The sequence below is a fragment of the Phalacrocorax aristotelis genome, chromosome 5 (genome assembly GCF_949628215.1).
Source record: "Phalacrocorax aristotelis chromosome 5, bGulAri2.1, whole genome shotgun sequence".
Taxonomy (NCBI): Eukaryota; Metazoa; Chordata; class Aves; order Suliformes; family Phalacrocoracidae; genus Phalacrocorax; species Phalacrocorax aristotelis.
Window position 1 is genome coordinate 50,202,272 of NC_134280.1, and position 20,765 is coordinate 50,223,036.

The 20,765-nt window shown below is 40.7% G+C and overlaps 1 protein-coding gene across 1 annotated transcript in view; it reads right to left on the bottom strand.

Moving 5' to 3' along the window:
• Positions 1-2,562: 2,562 nt before the first annotated feature.
• Positions 2,563-20,765, bottom strand: part of LRP5 (LDL receptor related protein 5) — a 168,206-nt gene continuing 150,003 nt past the window's right edge. The window contains exons 18-23 of the mRNA XM_075094394.1: positions 17,799-18,035; positions 13,702-13,812; positions 10,973-11,209; positions 8,422-8,561; positions 5,425-5,522; positions 2,563-4,816 (exon numbers count right to left, since the gene is read on the bottom strand). Coding sequence (XP_074950495.1) covers positions 4,555-4,816; positions 5,425-5,522; positions 8,422-8,561; positions 10,973-11,209; positions 13,702-13,812; positions 17,799-18,035 — 1,085 coding nt within the window. The 3' untranslated portion in view covers positions 2,563-4,554. The remainder of the gene's footprint in view (positions 4,817-5,424; positions 5,523-8,421; positions 8,562-10,972; positions 11,210-13,701; positions 13,813-17,798; positions 18,036-20,765) is intronic.

Consider the following 20,765-nt stretch of genomic DNA (forward strand, 5'->3'; position numbering starts at 1 on the left):
ATATCACTTGTAGTACAATTATAAGCACAGCTACTCATTTGGACTGGCTCAACATATACCCCAACAAAATGACTGACACCAGAAAAGATCTGCTTCTGAAAATGCTTGAAGCAAACAGGACACACAGCTTCTGTGAAGTTTGACTGACCACACTCGTGAAGTAGTATAACCTGCTCCAGAGGCTCTGATGAAGCACAGGAGCTCTCCCTAGCAAAGGGATCTGACCCTGAAGGCAATGGAAGAATGTCCTTGTGACTGGCACATCAGCCCAGTGTGACCAGCCCTTACTGAGTGTGCCTGCTTCCAAATCCTTTTTCACTGCTGTGCAGAGCTTCAGAATTTCAAAAGCCCCAGAATCCAAGAGGCACCAGTTGGCATAAAGATGGGGAGAACATGATGAGTCCTAGATCTAGCATATAATCTAGATACCAGGCAGAAAATAGATCTAGGATAAATGAGCCTGGGGATTTCCAGAAGGCCCATCCAAGGTGTGTAAAAGAGGTGTTGAGGGAAGAGACCATTTTGTTGTTACTTTGAAAAGAATCAGAACTTTTAGGGAAGTGCTTGCACCCTTTGCAAACCAGAGGGATCAAGGTTTCTAACTGAAAAATCAAACCCATTATTCCAAATGAAGAAATCTGTTTGCACTCATTTCTGCCTTCCTCTTCAGAACATGCTGATAATGGCACAGTCTCATTTTTAGACATGGGGCATTTTGTACTATGACACTATCCTGAAGAAAACATTATTTGTCATACATACAGAGTTAGCTTAATCTTAGCCTAAGTGCTCTTTAGAGATCTGTCCAGAAAGAAGAAAACTGAACCAGTAAGACAACTGGGATAGTGCTCATGAAGTTTCCTCAAAATCGTCTAGCAATAATGACCAAATTAATTACCTCCACTGCAAAGTTCAGCATGCAGCGGCTGCTGACCAGTCTAGCTGAAGTCAAGCTATAGTTTACACAAAACTTTTGCCTGAAATTAAGAATACTTCACTGTCAAAGATCATGACTTGTCTGTTTACCTTTCAGCTTCACGCTGCAGACAGGACACATTCTACATAAGAGAAGACGACCCAAGTAGCTGCTTTCATGACTGCACTGGAAAGCAGGTAAGCTGCTCTCTGCTAGGACATCTGTCCTTTAAATGCAACACAGAATCAACCACATCATTTGCCCATTACTAGCTGCTCTCCAGACACAGTTCTTTTACACCCTGAGCTGTTTCAAGTGCTAATATGCAGTCCTAATGGGCTTCGAAAATAGTGCTTGAAAACACTCATTCAAGTACTCACAAACTCACACAGGTAGCCCAATCACATGCATTCCCCTGCAGGTTCTCAGGGGAGAGCTCTTAAAATATTTCAGCCAGTTTTCTCACAGAAAACTTCTGCACTATTAAAACTATGCCTAAACCTCACCAAAATACAACCTTCCCTGCTTGTTTCCTGTTCAGCCCTGAACTGCCACAACTTGTCATATACATTCACTAAATCCCTGCAACTCTTTTCCTCATCCTGATCTAGAAGAAAATAGCACCTATTTTCTGTGTTTAAGCCTGAAAGTTCACAGGATGGAAATCACTAAGAGCACACTGAGGATATTTCTGGAGAGAAGTAGCTCTTGTCACTCAAATTTTCTTTCTGGTCTTTTCTAGCACCAGGAGAGCAGTAACCCTTTTAAAGTATATGGTCTACAGCAATCAAAAAAACCCCAAACCATAGTATTTAAATGCTAAGATGCTAAATTTATACACAAAGTCTTTTTAGGAGAGGCTTTTAAAGTCAGTATTATGGAGCAGTGTAGGGCTTAGATTCTGATCACCAAACTTCAAGTGCCTCAGAGGAAGAAGCAATTTCTCAGCAAACATCAGCAGCAAGAGGTTGTGAATGTCCAACTGAAATCAAAATGTACACACTTAATTCACCCCATTCGGCAAAGTCCTTCCTTCCTTCTGAATACCTAAGCTCCAAAAGAATTTGACTCTTAAGACAGTTTAGCTCTCAGCAAGACTGCCAATTTTCTGGAACTCAACTCCAAACTTTGTAATAGGATACAAGTCTTCAGATGAAGTGGTTAGGATTGTTATAGTTGTGGCTCTTTAAAAAAATCAGTGGTTTAATGAAAAAAAAAAATCAATGTAATTTTGCATCCAGTGTCATCACAGGAATATAGGAAAATGAACGTAGTATGTCTCTAAGCTAGAACTGTAACACAGAACAACTAAACTAAGGAATTCATTATAAATGGTGAATAGTTATCATGCACAAGTTTGCATATAATATGAAATTGGACTACCAACTGCTGTAATGCAGAACAAGTACTCCTCTATATAATCGATGGGGTACATAAAATATCCTGTGGCTCTATATTCCTAATTTAGTTCACTGAAACACGATCACATGAGAATTATTTGTTTCACCAAATCATTAACACTTGTTCAGAGATCTGCCAAGTCACTCCAAGAATAACAAACTATGACCATGTCCTTCTTGGCATACTATAGAATTACTAATGTTGACAGGGGATGGCGAAAGAACCCATTCTTAAACTCCAATGTTGTATTCTCCAATTCTGTATTTTTCTCCACGAAACACGGTTGGCATCTTCTTTGTGCTCAAAGTGAAAATTTAGACATGAAAGTAGTAAAAGCTACTTTAAGAGTTTTAGTAACACACCAGTGACAGCACAGATCCTACCCTTTAACAATGTAGACAGGGAGAACACATCTGGACTAATGATCTGAAAACACAAACTGGATCACAACGCTGTGGTCCCAGCCCCTCCACCATCATGAAGACCTCTGTCCTGGAGTTGCAGGGTTCTCAAATAACTTGCTAAAAAGGCCTAAAACCAAGTACAACTTAAGTTCAAGCAAGAAAAAAGTTTTCATTGTTGCCACCAATATTACGGCTGTCAAAGGCCCAACACATCTGTTATTCAGCAGCTGCTGAAACAGGTGCAAGTCTGCATATTCAGAACTTCCCTCAGATGTCCCACGTAGGCACTCACATTATCATCACCAGAGCTGAATTTATAAAGTGCCATACAATACCCAGTCCTTTTTGTTACAGCAAGAGAGCAACCAAATCAAAATTTTATCTTCTGTATTTTGAAAGGGACTGATCCTATCCCCCATTCCCGAAGGGTCTTTTTGGTAGGAGTTGGAACATGAGCATTTTGCTGATCATGATGTCCTTAGGTTACAGCAGTTTGTATGAGCTTATCTTTTTTATTTCATCACAATCAGAGAGAAGTATTTGTCTCCTCTCCTTCCTCCTCTGTGCTTTTTCTGTCTACTTCTAAACCTGAGCTAATTCTGTGGCAATTTTTTATGATATATGACCAAACCATTTCAATAGTGGATGTTTTTTGCTTTGAGCTATGCAGATACCATTTTCTACAAACACCGATTAAAAACCAACTCTCATCATTTAAAGAATACAAGTGACCATATCATTCCACTTTGGAAAATGAAGATTAGAGATGAAGCAATTCTTTGAGCAAGTCAACACAGGTGAACATCTCAGAGACCTGGCACAGTGAATTACTGGACTTTTGGGAAAAACAGAACTAGTGCTGTGTCTTGAGAAGCAGCTGAATATTACAGCCTCTTCCCAGACAGACATCAAAGCGTCACAAGGAAGGATGAAGAGCTTGGTTTCATCACAATTAAAATGGTGAGTTTGACCAAATCTGCAGTTTGTCAAGCATTCTCTTAGCTTAAATACCACTTTAAACTTGCCCCTTGCTCTCACCCACAGGCCAATACAACTGCTTCTGCCACCACTCAGCCAGCCAGGTGGGGGAACTGACTGGAGCTAACCGAAGATTTTTTAGGGCTGGTTATCTTTTTTAGCTCGAATCAGTTCCAGAATTGGCCATGTGCAGAGTGGCACTGTGGCGAGGTAGGGCATGACACCTGTGGGCCTAGTTAAGCTGGAAGGTTTGGCTTAAGTGTTCTTCCAGTTCAATGCTAAGCAAATGGAGAGGGATGTTTGAAATCCAGGTCTTGGCATATGAGTTCTGCTGGGAAGCATTGGCTCACTTGCAAGCAGGAGCATCTCAGGGTTGAGATCTTTGCATGTTTTCTCCCAGTGGTGGTGAAGGGATTAGGTACTGACAATTTTGTTTAAATGTGTTTTTCTTCTCTGCAAATAAACTTACATCTTTCTTTAGACTCTTCCTCCCACAAGTCACTTTGCTTTCTTGTCTCACATTAGTAAAAATAATTACATACACTTTGCATGTAAAAAGGTGACTTAAAAATACAAAAAGGCTCAACATTCCCTCCCCAAATCCTTTGGAGATTGAGTCATTTTCATGACTTCAAAAGGCAAATATGGCACAAAAGAATGGAAATTAAGTTAAAAAAATCAATTTTATAAATATTTTCCTCTGTACAATTTTTCACAGCCCCATCCCTCCCACCCATTTTTATTCACATTTCTTTTTTTTAATTCCCACCCTGATTTAGTTTTAAATCATAAAATATATATTTTAAATCTGTTCATATTTTAAAATATTTACAGGAAAAGTTCCTTCTGTTGAGGTCATGAGGAGTCTGTACAAGGAGAGGGTGGAGGGGGATAGAGGTGAAAATAGCTTCGTTCCGTGGCAGGAGATGGAGGGCAACTTTCTTCTGCTGACATGTATTGACTGCGAGGTGTGGGTGGAGGGGGATAAGGGTCTGAGTCTGAATTTAAATCTATGTAGTATTTGTTGGTCTTCCATCGGCTAGTAGTATAGTCACTGTCACAGACATCTGTGCTGCATGGGGTTGTGGGCGGAGCTATCCCTCGTATAAGGTATGGCCTGCAAAAAAAAAAAAAGCACAAAAAGGATTGAACATGAACAGCTCTGTGTCCTCAGTCAAGATGCCTGCTCATTAACTCTATGAGAGCCTTATTTCATGTTTTCATAGGAACCCAACAAGAAGCACCTGAACTGTGTTAAATTTGAATGGCACAACTACCCTCAGCCAGCCAGCAGGGTATTCTTCCAGCCCCTGACCAGCCAGAGGAGACCACCATGACCATTTAGCCCAGTCACTAATAAACAGGTTGACTCATCAAATTGTTTTAAGATAAGCTGAAGAACTGAACAGAAAACACCAACCTCCTCTATACAGAATGCTAAGTGACTGTAACATAGCAATATATCCTATATATTGATATACATATATTACTCAGCAACACTGTATTGAAAGATGCTAAACCCTCTTGTGTCAAAATAAGAACACAAAGCCAATGTTTAACATCAAAAGTGGCGTAGCCTCCATTTGAATGGTCCATTTGAATTTGACTAAGAGGGAAATGTGTTTGAAAACAAGGTAAAGTCTGAACAAGAACATTTTGCTCAGGATCCAAAACTGAAGGACAGATCAACAGAAGATTTATCAAACCTTTTTATCTGAGCTTTACCTGTAAGATCTTGTGGTTGAAGGAATGTTTGAGGAATAAAACATCTCTGCGTTATACAGGGAGCGATCGGTAGCTGGGGAAGGAGGTGGGTTCAAGATCTAGGAAGAACAGGAAAAAGCAGTGCAAAAGTTTGGGTTAATTATACCACTCTACTTATTTTGAAAATATTATTTATGTCTTCACCCTGTCACTCATCCTTATTTTAGTTTCCTCTCCTTGCTGCTTGGGTGGGTTAATGCCTTTTTAAAGCTCACAGAAGTTCATTATGAGACTTTACTCTGGGCTTAGGTACACTGCATGCCTTCAAAGTTCTCACAGTACAGGGAATTTTCTTCCTTGCCACATCTGTTGTTTTGCTGGAAGGCTGGGGTAAAGCTGGAAATTAGACCCAATTTTGCTGAATCTCACTGCACTTCCTTGGACATAAGGACTGATATCCTCAGCAGATGCTAATGGGAAATAAATTCTGTTCTACTCCCACCCCCTAAACACACCCCCAGTCAACAGTAGGGTCAGGAGGCCAAGCTCCTTTACTATAGCTATCCTTCCCCATCCTTCCCTGTATACTTCCCTTTTACTGCTGTTCCGTAAACATATCATTTTGGCACAGTTTACAATGCAAAGAGCCTAAGAGCTCAAAAATAGTTATAGGCTGCTGTAGCCTGTGTGTGAATATACATGGTTGCTGGTAACCTTCATGCTAGGAAAACAATTTATTATGCTTCAGATTCCTTTAGGATTCTTCCCCTAGCAGGAAGCAGAACCCCTGACACGGCCAGCAGGATATTGGCCTAAACCAAGGAGAGCGCTTCATCCCTTCCAATGTGGAAAATTACAACATTGCTGTTGATGGTAGGGCCTTGCTACTGATGTGAGCATCTTGTACACAGCCTGTCCTGGACATTCTGCCAAGCCATGGCCTGCCACAGTGACCATGGCAGCATTCTGCCTCTGCTCTTGTCTCATAATAATACTGTAAAATCACTGGAGTGGAGATCATTGTTTTGGTCTTCACTGTGCAGCATTTAGCAAAATGATTCCTGGCCACTGAGTTGAGCTCGTTGTTACTAATACTGACAAGCCCTGCATCCATATTCATGTGAGGGGAGACATGCTTGGACACCAGCCATTGCCAGCTGTGGGGAATGAGGAGTAATTGCCCCTAGAGTATCTTCCAGAAATCCTCTTCCTTGGAGGAGCACTGCACGCTACTTCTGGATTCTCTCCTACTAGCACCCTGAGCTGCATCAACACTTCACGTTCAGATTAAATACAGCAAATAGAGTGTCAGCCAGGATGCCTGCGGCCAGGTTCTCAGTATATAAACTGGCATAACTACATTGACATAAATTCTTTCCTAGTCTCTATTCACTGGACCATCTCTCAGCACCACTAAGATGTGTTAAACAGAACAAAACAAAGAAGTCAAGACAACTAGATACTCAGATCTCTCCTTTTTATTATTAACCTAAAGCTGGGTAATTAGCTTCCAGGTAGAACTGACCAAAATATTTGGATTAAGCGGTAACTTCAATGTAATAAAGTCCTTGCAACAGCTTCCTTCTAAGAATCCAGCATGTCTTTCCTGCAGGAAAGGCTGATATCATCCCTGCAGGCCCTGGCTGACATAGCCCGGAGTGGAAGTGTGGAATAAGAATTCCCAGTAACAGCCAGATTAGCTTAGGCCAGAAGTGCAATGTAAGAGTTGATCTTTTGGCCTACACAGATCCCATAGAATGACACAGGAAGATCAGCTCTTGGGCCTCTTTCCTCTTTCAAGATTTATTTAAGTAAGGGTTTTTTTTATATAAGTTTAGCTAAGTTTTTTCTGTTCGTCCTTTTTAGTGTGGCACTGACACATCAATCAGGTACTACATTAAATTGTTCAGCATGTTACAGAGACACTGGCGAAGCATGAGACAAGCTGAATTAGGAGGGCTGCTGAGTTCCAAACAGCTGCTAGCTGTGACTAGTTTCTTGATGGCTTCATTGAGAAGGTAATATGAGAAATAAGTAACCATTCTACCTTGTCACTTGATAAGGTCACAAGCCTCTTTCCATCTTTGTCCTTCTTAAAGGGGAAAGAGAGCACATTTGCCACCAGTCAAAACACTACCAATCAAAATGCCCATACACAGCTTAACAGTTTACATGTAAACACAAATGCACATATACCTGTACAGTATGCAAGCTCCTGAATAAATACTACTGAAAAATCACCTCAGTAGCTAGCAGACTGACTCTGCAAGCCTGTGTGAATGGGAGAGTGAATGTATATATTGCTCAGAAGCACTAAGGGAAAAAAACCTGTCATACGGCAAAATGCTGGCAAAGAGTAATCTTTGTATGTCTCTCCTACATATCCTTAGAGAATCATTCCCATTCATACTATACATGTTTGAATTCATGAAACTCTGATATGGCGACTAAATTCTGTCACTTCCAACAGTTCAAAGCCAGAAAAGGAGCTAAATTACAGCTGAAAAAACCCAAGCAAAATAACCAGTGTTTTCTCTCAGTGCGTGCACTTGGTTTTCTGAATCAACAATTGACGCTTTATCTAAACAGCAAGCCAAGCTTATTTCTTACGCATTTGCATTCCAGCCCTGTTGCATCTTGTCTTTTTATGCCATGTGTGCCTGCAGCATTACGCAGAGCAAAATGTCATTGGACCACTGACATCAGAGTTCACAAAGAACAAAGGAGGTGGCATCTCCAAGGGAGTCAAGACAGAGGAAAAGTGCCCTGGAACAACCCAGCTGAGTATCACTCTACTAACAAAACATTTTAGACACCATATAGCATTATGTAATCCTGATGGACTACAACAAAGTCCTTTTGCAAAGTTCAGTGGTTGTTGGACAGGGCCCTTATATCATAAACAGTAACACCCAAGAACAACCTTTATTAACATTCTATTTAGTAGCATGAATTTTCATCTTCCTTTTCTTCAGAAGTGGGCGATATCTAACTTACAGGTATATTTTCAAGACATACCTGTGGGTAGAAAGTGGCTTTAGTGCTGGATGAGCTACTCGAGGAGGCTCCAGTAACATGGTTTCTGTCATATAAGGGGGCACCACTGCTTCCTCCCATGAGACTCATGGAGCTAATCATGGACTTTCCACAAGAGATGCCTGCAGTGAGGCAAAGAGGAAAACAAGGTTAGGTGAACCACAATTTTATCTACCAATGCAAAAAAGAAAAATCCACAGCTTGACAAATCTGTGCAATGCTACTGGTTGTCACTTTGGGAACAGTGTTTTATGTAAAATCTTCAGGATTACAAGAAATTTCATATTTTGTAAAGAAAACGTCTCACCCCCCAACCACCTATCATCTCACTGTAGCACTGAATTCCTCACAACCCGCTCTCACACTCTGCCGAGAAAGGAATCTCCAAAACAGTTGATTTAAACTTTTCACCCAAATCGTTAACTAAGAAAATTTCCAATTAAACAAACTCAGGCATTTGCAAAAAAAACATGATACACTGCCCAAGAAAAACAAGCTAGAGACCTCCAAAGTTTTCATTTCCATCCAAATAAATTCAATTGCAAGTACATAAACAACAGCAAAAAAATATTTTTATTGAAAAAAAAAATCACTGTTTAAACTGAAAATCAGCAGAGGCAAAAGGAAAGAAACCTGGGTGAGAGGAAAACGGAAGACAACATTCTCCAATCTGTTTTACTCCAATATACACTTAAATCAGACCATACATTTTCAGCTTCCTCCTGTCAGACTATTAGGTGCTAATGGAAGAGTTTAGTTTGGGAAGTTTTCAGAAATGTTTCAGATGTAGGAAATATTACAAGCAGAGTAACTCTATTTGTGATCATCATTCATGACTATTTATCTTTTTTGGAAATGCCATGGTATTAGGAATCTATGTCTTTTCTTTAGCATTAACATCAATGGTAATATTTTCAGCTGTTGTAACTTGTCACAACAATATGGATTAGAAAAAACTAACAAATACAAATGAGAATCAGAATGACAGCTTAGTTTAGCACCTACAGAGGTACGGATGAAAACCACTGATGCTTACTTTAATTAAAAAAGCTTTAGGATGAAGTCCAATTTAAAACACCACTGCAAAGATTTCACCTGCAACGATTTCATTCTCACGTTTTATTCCCTACCACAAAAACCTCTTGATAACCATAAAGCCATAATTTAAGCAGGAACAGCTGGCCACAGTCATTAAAGTGCAAGAAAGGCTAAACCTAAGCGGTAGCTGGCTATCTTCAAAGTCATGGCTAGAAGAAAACAACAATTAGCACATCTCAAAAACTTGTTTAATATGAAGAAGTGCCACATCTTTTCATTTGTTTTTAAGTTTATTATCTATCTGATTTTCAGCTGACATGAAAAGCAGTCTCCAAGCACTCCAAAGTACGCATTTCTTGTATTCTGACCCTGTCTGGCAGGTTTACAGGCAAACATTTACTTTCCAGCTTCCTGAACAATATGAAGATATATTATTTCTTCTCAGGGCTTGATAGTTAAGAATTCGCTATTTCATCTACAAAAAGTATATTTTACATTTGTAAAATAATTTGAGGTACATCATTTAAGTGTTTACTTTGATGTCTGGATGAGGTTTCTGGGTTCTTATCTATTAGCTGAACATCCTGAGCTTTTATGTATACTTCAAGTCCTCCTTCAATCTCAGCATTGTTGCTGCATGCACTTCTCCGAATAGATGCTTTGAGTTCTTTGTGAGGTAGGAGAAGCTTTGCTGCTTTACAGATGAAGGACTGAGACACAGAGAGAATAAATATTTTGTCCAAAAGCAAACAGGAAAGCTGTCTCAGAGATGGGCTAAACCAAAGGGGATGTTTTCATTACACTTCAGGCAATGAGCAGCCAGAGTACAAAACCACACTCACTGCTTGTGTTCTTCCACATTTGCTGTTGTAACTTTAGGGAGGGAGGTTTGTCCCCCGCTTTTTTGTATTATAGCAAACTAAGCTGCTTCACTTCTTTCCTCTGCTTCTTTCCACTGTGGAACAACTTATCCATCCTGAGCAGACAGGACAAAACTTGTAAAGACTTTTGGTGGAGTGGACAGAAACAAGGACATCTGAGTACAAGACACAAAGAGTAACTCAACAGAGCTTTAACTAGAACGCTGAATAGCACATGCATCCTTAGTTTCCAATATTGCATGTGGTTCACTACTCTTACTGTTTTGCAGGCCTTAGGGAAGAAGTACTATGTGAAACCCAAGCTTTATTACATACACTAGAATGAACTATTTAAAGAGGATGTTTTCACTGGCAAAATACTGCAGATTTTCTATCAAAAAGATAGACCCCTGTGCAGATGCAGCCTAGCATGAAAATTGCACTTGAAAATCTGGGAAGATGCCTATGAAATGCATCTAATAGTTTTTGTATATCTGATCGAAATGACAGATTTACACTAAAACCACTAAGATCAACAACACCTAATTTCTGCTCTTTGAAAACCCTGCATCGAGCACTCCAAATGCAGACAATGTAATGGTACTGATTAGATGCAAGGTCCTTGCCATCCTTACCAGTGAAAGTGCCATGTTGAGAACTTCCTGGAGCAATAAAATTAAGAGGGACATGAGGGGTGCCACTGACATACTCATGTGGAAAAGGACTATTGGGCCCGGCATAGCGCTGACACACCACTCGCTGGCAAACAAAGTACATTCCTCCCATGACAAAAAGTGACAGTATTATACCAATGACAGGACCGATAGCACTACTGTGTGGCTGTGACTCATCTGAGGCTGGCTTTGTTTTTTCTGGAGAGAGAGAGAAAAAAAAAAGGTTATTAAACGTGGGGCAATATATATGTTGCTGTCCTGGAGCTTGTGCAGCAAATCAATCAGCTCACAGTCTTTGAAAGCATCCACATCAATCTCAGGCATCTATAACTCCATATATTCTGATTCAATGCACAAGACTTCATGCCTCCTCTTCCCCTCCATGTACATAAAGCACAAAGTCTACGTGTTAAGGATATAGGACACTTATAAACATGAAGTCCTTAATCAGAGAGGAATCCGCTCTCTCAAAAGCCATTTGGGCTAGCAGTAACATTAAAAAATTGAAAGATTCTTACCAGTAGAGGAGCTACCATATGTATTAAGCAGTGGATGTCTTCCTAGCTAATATAGGCCTTAAAATAGAATACTTTTCCTTCCTAAAATATGACTTGCATTCCAAAAAAACCCATACAAATTGGAAGGAAAACACAATCCAGAATATCTCAGATACTTTCTACTTCTTATTTCTTTTTCCCATATATAGCCCAATGTTAAATAATAAAAAGTGCTGCTGTATGAGCTACCTTTCATACCTCCTCCTGATTATGGGTAACACATTCAAAATTCTTGCCAAATAAATCTGACACCTCTACGTTTTTTGCATATGTGACCTTCTTCAGTGAAAATTATTTTTTCCACGTGATTCACAGTTATAATTTTATTTTTGACATGCACAAATATATGTATATGTTCATAAAGTGAAAAACTCAAAATAAACTTGGCCAAAGTCTATCAATTTTACATGTTCAGATCAAACTACAGACCCCTTAATGAAGTTGCAGGAAGTGAAATCGTTCATGTAAGATTCAAGCCTTCACTTCATAAAATTTTTCTCCAGTGGTTCTGGTTTCATTCCCTTCAGTGGAAGGGAAGGAAAAACAACTGAAATTTGAGAAGGAAGATAAAGGAAATACAAAGATCTACCAAGAAACTCTTTAGAGCTCAGCATCAAGAACTCATTTCTGTCTTAAAGTCTTTATCTACTTTCCATACTTACTAGTGCATGACAGCTTTTATGTCAGCTAAGGCCCTAACTTTCAAATTGTCAGATTTGTTTCGATATGATACCAGAAAGAAACGAAGCCCAAATTAAAAGTTGTTCCCAAATTAGCTAATTTAAAACACACCTCTCATTTTGGTTAAACCTAGCTCCTTCTGAATACAAGATCTTCATCTAGAAAGTAACAACCATTTTTACTCCCTACTTGAGTTCTTTCCCTCAGTCAAGCAAGAAACCACAGAAATCTCTGTTGCACAAAGAGACTCCAGAGGAGGCAGTCTTACGTCTACATAAAGACACATTTAAATCAGTTAAGACCTCATTGCAGGACTGGACCTGAAGTGCAAACAGGAAACAGCTGCATTAACTTGGCAGCACAAAAGTTTGCCAAGTGTACAAAGAAAATAAATTTTAAAAAAGGAAGAAGTGGCTTTACATTATCCACGGAATTGAGGGAACTGGGTGAGAGCTGAGAGATAAATGAGGTTGTGGGAGAAGCATGAGAAGCATGTTCAGTCTGAAATTTCCAGGAGGAGAGCTAAACTGTTTTTGTCACCATTCTTTCAGCCTTTTCTTCTGTTCACCACTTAGGCTCCTTTCACCATTCTTGCTCATGAAATACACTTTTCCTTGCTGTACCAACCGTGAGGATAGAAGGAAGAAACAAGGTTACCCTGACCAGACCTGGTGACCCCTCCTCTCATCCCAGCAGTAGCACAGCTTCTGACAACTGGTCCTTCAAACCCTGACAAGACTCTAAGGTATTAAAAACCTTGCAATTAGCCAAGGTCCTACAGGAAACATTATTAAGCAACGTGCAGCATTTCTCTATACAAACCCAACACAAGGTATTTGTTCAGAAATACCATGTTCCAACTATTTTGCTAAACTACTTGTGAGCTACTAAATGCAGAGCCCCACTGTCTGAAAACTTCACGCACTAGTGACCCGGATGGTACAAAAAGAGGGAAACAGCAAGCAGAGCACAAGTAAGTGAATTTTACTGCCCACTTCAGACTGTGAAATAACAGACCCTTCTAAGGACTAATTCAGCAACTGCCATCAGCATGTCTGTAACTTGTATATACCTGCTGTCATGAGAATTCAAAGTAACATCTTGCCCATCTTATCCCTGGGTACAAGGTAGCATTGCATCCCATACAGCATTTTAGAACTACCTTGAAGTGACATTGGGATTTCAGTTCATCTTCACTACTGCTGTTCCCACATTACCTGGTATAACAGCATTATGGACTTGCTACACCATGATGCAAGCACACACTCTTTTGCTGCACAGAGCAACGGAAAAGCATGACTATATTTAGCAGCCAAATACAGCTGTGAGAGTATCTGGCCAAGATTCACTGGGCTTCCCCCAAAAATATTACTACGCAAAGACTGGGGCTCTGCATAGGGATGTAGGACGTTATGCCTGAACACACCATCTGAATCTCAAGGAAGGACATACCACACATAAGCTCATCAGAACCATCAATGCAATCTGGAAAGGAGTCACACTGTTGCTTCAGGAGAATGCACTGTCCACTTGCACATCGGAACTGATTGGGTAGACAAATTGCTGCACAGAAAGAAAGAAAAGATTAAGTACCACTTGCATTTTGAGCATCTTAAGAAAACCAAAAGAAGTGAGACATGAAGCCACAGTGCATTTTATGTTATGACCAGGTAGGCACCAGAACACCTGCTTTGCTACTGTGGTTAGAATACAAGCCTACATTTCTCTGATTCTTCCTTCTTCTTGTTATAATCCTATTCAGTGGGGCTAAAATAAAATTCTGATCCCAGTAACTCCCTATCCCTATTATTAAACTGTTCCTATCTCAACCCATGAGTTTTCTTACTTTTCCCCTTCCTATTCTCTCCCCCATCCCACAAGGGTGCGGGGAGTAAGCGAGCAGCTGTGTGGTGCTTAGTTGCTGACTGGGGCTAAACCACGACAGTCCTTTTTGGCACCCAACGTGGGGTACAAAGGGTTTGAGATAATAACAGTTGCTGGTCACAGCATTGACTCATCTGTTCTCAATGTTAGTTTATCTGACCTGCACCATGCTCTTAATTTTGCAGTACATGTTAAAGACTGGTGTTGGTTTTTGTAGTTTGCTGTGCTGTGCAGTAATTAGCAATGTTTTGCCTGGGAGATTTGCTATTCAAACACTGGCCTTAAGCTTTATTGGGTATTTGTGTTTTGCATTGAAGCCATTACTGTACTTAGGGTATCACCTCATGGAGACAATTAGCAACTGTACCTCCTTCTCTGAGAGGGGTTTTTATGGAGGAAATACAGAATGATGTCTTCGCTACCTTCTTCTATGATGTCTCCTCCTTCATTACAATAACTTTTCAGTATCTTAAACATCCTTGGGTAGTTAAGATATATCTATTGGTATTTATTTGGAATATTGTTTCAGTTTTGTCTATGGTTAATAAGCAATTTACGAATATCATCCAGAGATCTGCCCCAAGGCTAGATAGCCGAGTGGCAGGATATGTGGGGTAGTATGGGCAAATGGCTAGGATGGTGGGCACCTCCAGTGTCTTGGGACTTCGCCCCTGAACAAGTGCATAATCCTTAAAAAATTGAGAACCTGGTTGTAAAAGTACGTCATGTGGATGCTCACATCCCCAAGAGTCAGGCCACTGAAGAACATCAAAACAACCAGCAGGTAGATCAGGCTGCTGAGATTGAAGTGGCTCAGGTGGATCCGGACTGGCAACATAAGGGTGAATTATCTATAGCTCCATGGGCCCATGACACCTCAGGCCATCAAGGGAGAGATGCAAAATACAGGTGGGCTCGTGATCGAGGGGTGGACTTGACCATGGACACTATTGCACAGGTTATCCATGAATGTGAAACGTGCGCTGCAATCAAGCAAGCGAAGCGGTTAAAGCCTCTGTGGTATGGGGGACGATGGCTGAAATATAAGTATGGGGAGACCTGGCAGACTAACTATATCACACTCCCCCCAGACCTGCCAAGGCAAGTGCCATGTGCTTACAATGGTGCAAGCAACCACTGGATGGCTGGAAACATATCTCATGCCCCATGCCACCACCCAGAACACTATCCTGGGCCTGGAAAAACAAGTCTTATGTTGACACAGTGCCCCAGAGAGAACTGAGTCAGATAGCGGGACTGATTTCTGAAACAACCTCATAGACACCTGGGCCAAAGAGCATGGCATTGAGTGGGTGTATCACATCCCCTACCACGCACCAGCCTCTGGGAAAATCAAACGATACAATGGACTGTTAAAGACTCCACTGAGAGCAGTACGGGGGGTGGGTGGGACATTTAAACACTGGGGTACACATTTAGCAAAAGCCACCTGGTTTGCCAACACTAGGGGATCTGCCAGTCGAGACAGCCCTGCCCAATCAACACACTTAGGTACTGTGGAAGGGGATAGAGTCCCTGTAGTGCATGTAAAAAACATGCTGGGGCAAACAGTCTGGATTATTCCTGTCTTGGGCAAAGGCAAACCCATTTGTGGGATTGCTTTTGCTCTAGGACCTGGGTGCACTTGGTGGGTGATGCGGGAGGATGGAGAAGTCCGACATGTACCTCAAGGGGATTTGATTTTGGGTGAGAATAGCCAGAGAGGTGAATGGTATGACGTCAGTTGCTGTATAGTATCGTATACCATCACTTCTGTGGTTGCTATATGCCATACCAATGGTATCACAGTAGGAATCTTCCAAATTAACAGAGAATGAATTTTGATTTAACCGAGCAAAGTGCAGCAGTGACGGAACACAGGCTGACGTCAGCATGCAACAATCCAACACCACACACACACCACCTCTCCTGCCCTGAAAGAGACTGTTGTGACAGACGGAGCCCAAAGTCGTGGACTAAATGAACTCCACAGACATTTTGTGGACATTTTACAGGGGTGGGACATAGACTAATGGAACGATATCTGTGTATTATATCAAAGGATGGGAAGGGGAGTGGTGGTTAATGAGGTTGTATTGGTTAGTGTGGGACCTGAGCATGACATAAATGGTATGGAATAAAAGGGGTGGATACTCCTATGGTTTTGGCTGGGATAGAGTTAATTCTCTTCCTAGTAGCTGGTTTAGTGCTGTGTTTTGGACTTAGTATGAGAATAATGCTGATAACACACGCGTGTTTTAGTTGTTGCTAAGTAGTGCTTACATTAGTCAAGGACTTTTCCAGCTTCCCATGCTCTGCCGGGGCACAAGAAGCTGGGAGGGGAGGGGGCTGAGCCAGGACAGCTGATCCAAACTGGCAATGGGGATATTCCATGTCATATGACATCATGCTGGGTGTACTAGCAGGGGAGAGTTGGCTGGGGGAAGCAGCGATTGTGGCTCAGGGACTGGTGGCGTCAGTCAGTGGGTGGTGAGCGGCTGCATCACTTGTTTGTTTGGTTTCCCCCCTGCTCCCAGGTTTCACCTCTCTCTCTCTCCCCCCCCCACCCCGTTATTTTCCTTTTCATTACCTTATTATTTTTATTAGTGTTGTTATTATTATCATTATTTTAATTATTGAACTGATCTTATCTCAACCCACAAGTTTTCTTACTTTGGCCCTTTGACGAAGCAGTACAGGCAGTATGTACCACCTCCCACAACAGGAGGTGGAACTTGGACATGGCTGATCCGCTTCTTGTTTGCAAAGAAGGTATTGGTGTTCTGGTGTCCAGGCTCAGAGTTACAGAAGACATTGCAAATCCACAAAATTGCTCATTGAAATGTCCACAAAAAATCTACCCTGCTGGTGCAGTGGCAATGGATAGCCACTGACTGGGTAGAGCCAAGGGTCCTGAGGCTTCACAGGCCAAGAGCCATGCTACTGAATAGGCTCCTGAAATCTGTACAGCAATAAGAAGCCATGGTGCCAGCTCATAGTCAAGTGTCTGTTTCAGCTATGCCTTGATACTAGACACAGAATATGCAAGTTTTCCCATCAACCAAAGGATGATGCAAATGCACCCGTCCATGCTTCTCTCTTGGACCCAGATCCTATGGCTGACTGCATACAAAGAAGCTGTAGCAGCACGAATTCCTTGGACGTTGTTCCACAGATTTCTCATAGAAAGGTACATCCAAGATTATAAGCATCAGCTTGCTAAAAGTGAACTCTCAGAGAAGCCAATTCAGCCACAGGATTAAGTCCATCTCTTCCTCCCTGTGGCACCTTGCAGTCACCACTGTCCAAAGGTGAAGTGGACACCATGGAAACAGTGCAAGCCAAAATGGTAATTATGCAGGAAAAAAAAGCATGTGGTAAATTCTGCCAGTTTATTTCCTGTTTTCATTCTGAATATGGTTTAAAGATACCTCCCCCATACCTATAGTTACATGGTCAGCAATTTATGTAGCTACAAAGAAGTTTAATTTGAGCAACAGATAAGAAAGAGGGAAAGAAAAGGAGAATCAGTGGATAGCTTAGTTAGGCTTATGGTTAAGGTTGTTTTTCCCCATTTGAAACTAAAAATCATATATATATATCAAGAACAGAATCCCAAATGGATGCTTATGTTAGAACCATGAGTTCAGGAAAATTAATCTTACTATCACAATCCGCTTCATCAGATTTATCTTGGCAGTCAATTTCTCCATTACACCGCAAGTGTGCATCAATACACTGTCCTTTCTCACATTGGAACTGGGATGCAGAGCATATGGGGCAATTATCTTCATCACTCTGGTCATCACACTCTGGAAATCCATCACACCGCCATGCCATTGGGATACAGTCAATCTCTCCAGTTGCACAGGTAAACTGGTCTGGGGAACAAGTTGGAGGTTCTGGAGAAAGAGAAAACAAATCATATTTGTACACTGAATTTTAGCCCTTACAACAGGGTCTGTCAAGCCTTTTTCAAGAAAAACACACTTAGGCCTGGACTGAAGTTATTCTATGACAATATTAAGATTCCAGCAAAGGGAACATGATTCTGCATAGGGAATGAAATTTTGCCAACTTTCATAACCAAAACTAGATGCATGCTGATTGAAGAAACTTGCTGTAGCAGGCAAGCACTGAGCTAAGGGCAGGCACTACAAATACTTACTTTGGCTCTAACAGCCACCTTTTGGAAGACACAGTCATACACATAAATTCAAATGAATACTCAATTTCTGAATGCCAACCACATTCTACATAATTCTAATCCCTGAAATTACATTACCCTGGAACAATTCTTCATACATTGGGTTAATTGGCAATGAATACACCTAAAACATACAACATCTGCTTCTACAATATCCGTTTCTCTATTTTGCCATTGGTTTCTCCACAAACAAATTCTTGAGTCAGATACGAAAAATATGAATGGAGAAAAAACATCTGTAAAAGCCTGTTAAACATTAAGCTAAGTCCTCTTGCTGGAAAGTCTCTGAGCTGCAAGTCAGTGGAAGTTCAGAGCGTAGTCTGAGGAGCACTGTAGGCCTGCCCTGATCTTACATTCTTTCACTACACTTGGAGACAGAAGACTGGACCTTGTGCAGAGCCATTTTTATGTTTGTTGGACCTAAGAAAGCTGGGACTTCCTGCAAATTTGACTTTGTAGACTCCAAGATCCTGGCATCAATCCATTCTACACCCATACTGTTGCTCAAGTTGCAACCACACACTGATAGCATTAAGCAGCAGCTACAACTCATGTAGAGATGCAACAATTATGCTGTAATAAGGTATTAATAGTTGCTTTCTTCAGAATGTCAAAAGACAACAGGCAATCCAGATCAAGAATCTATTGCAAAAAAATTATACTAATTCATACATACAGCAAATTAGCACATCCTTTTCCACCATTAGTATCAATGAAAAAACACCGTGTAAGTCCCTTCAGTTGTTATCAGCAGTAGTCGGTTATGTTCAAAATGAGGGGGCCGTCTCAAAACACCACTGCAGCAAACAGATACATTTCCGCTTATTTCAAAGGTTGCTGGGTCAAATACCTCAGACATAATTAAATCAGTTTACAGAGGCAGTCACTTGTCCCCACAGCTGCTGCTGCCAGCTAATGCTCTGAGTAGATGCTTTAGCACATCATACCCTGTCTATGACAACAATATTGAGCAATCTGGAGGGGTGCTCTGACACTAGATGGTAACACTCCTCTGGAAAACAAATAAGCTTTAATTAACATTCAGGCTTAGGAATGGACTTCACAAAGAACCCAGCATATGGAAAGCTTCTCAGTTGTACCCACTGACAAGACTTCTGTATCAGTGTTTTTCTCCTGTGGGTGGTGTTACAGATCCTAGAGATATGCAATTACATGCAAACCATTTTTAAAGTGCTGCTGTCCTTCCTTGATTAGGGAGAAATGCTCAAGAACGAGACTCAAGTATAATCAAGAGCTTGAAAAACAAAATGCAAATAAAAATCCAAATGCATTTGGTTTTTGAAAATTATATGATTTTTAAGTTTCTGATTTATGATTATTTGTGTAACAATATGAGAATTACAAATGTAGCCAGTGACCTGACAGCTGTAGGTAAGATAAAGATGCCAGATGCACACATTAAGATAATTCTTGAATTAAATTTTGATAGGAGTGTGCTGTTCAGATAATTCAGACAGATAGGTCACTACTGCATTTAGAGACACATTTAAAGCATTATGGTTGCACTTGGCAGGCAGAAGCTTGCATTTGAAAACTTGTCAAGAGCATTCATAAGGGTATACAGACAAATGTTCTCCAGCCAAAATAGCTATTAATCCGTTTTGAAATACTGGCTATTGCCTACTACCATGGCAGGCATGATAGGTTAAAAAGTTGTTGCAGGCTTAGTGAAGGATTAGAATAAAAAAAAACCCAGACACTGAAATAAAGGCCCCTTAATTTTTAGATTAATAACTGAAGATAACAAAGGAGTGGGACATAAGAACCTCTCATTAGCCATGTTGTGCAAAAACAGTATAGCAAGAAATATAAGTAGATTGATTCCCCACACCCCGCCCCCTGCAGATGTAACCACCACCACTACTACTCTAAAACCACATAGCGTGTTGTGGTCATGCGAAAGAAAACAATTTATAATGGAAATGACTTTCCCATGGGAGGCTAGAGTTCAGCCAGCAAATGAAATCCACAGCAAAATGAATACATAAAAAGAAGTCAAATGGACTAACACAGCCAAACGATTTAAGATATGATGCCTCCCAAAAAGAAACAATTTTTTGTTTTGTTTTGAATCTCCTCTGCAAGTGTAACATGACAATTTTCAAAAATCCTGGGATTGTGAAAGGGAAGTCTAAAGGAAAATCTACCATGTGGAAAGAGGAGAGCTACCTTAATTAAAAAGGATTGCAATGGAGCTTTTGGCCTACATTTCATAACTGGACAGTACAGTGTTTCACGTTATGAGGCCAAATACATTTGAAAGACTGGAGTATCAAGATGGAGTATAATGTGAGAATCATATGCACAATTTCTACTGTTAGGTCATCATGGATTGATGCATCATCATCTTATAAGCAGTTGTTTAAAGCGCAAACTTGTCACATCATACAATTATAAAAATCTC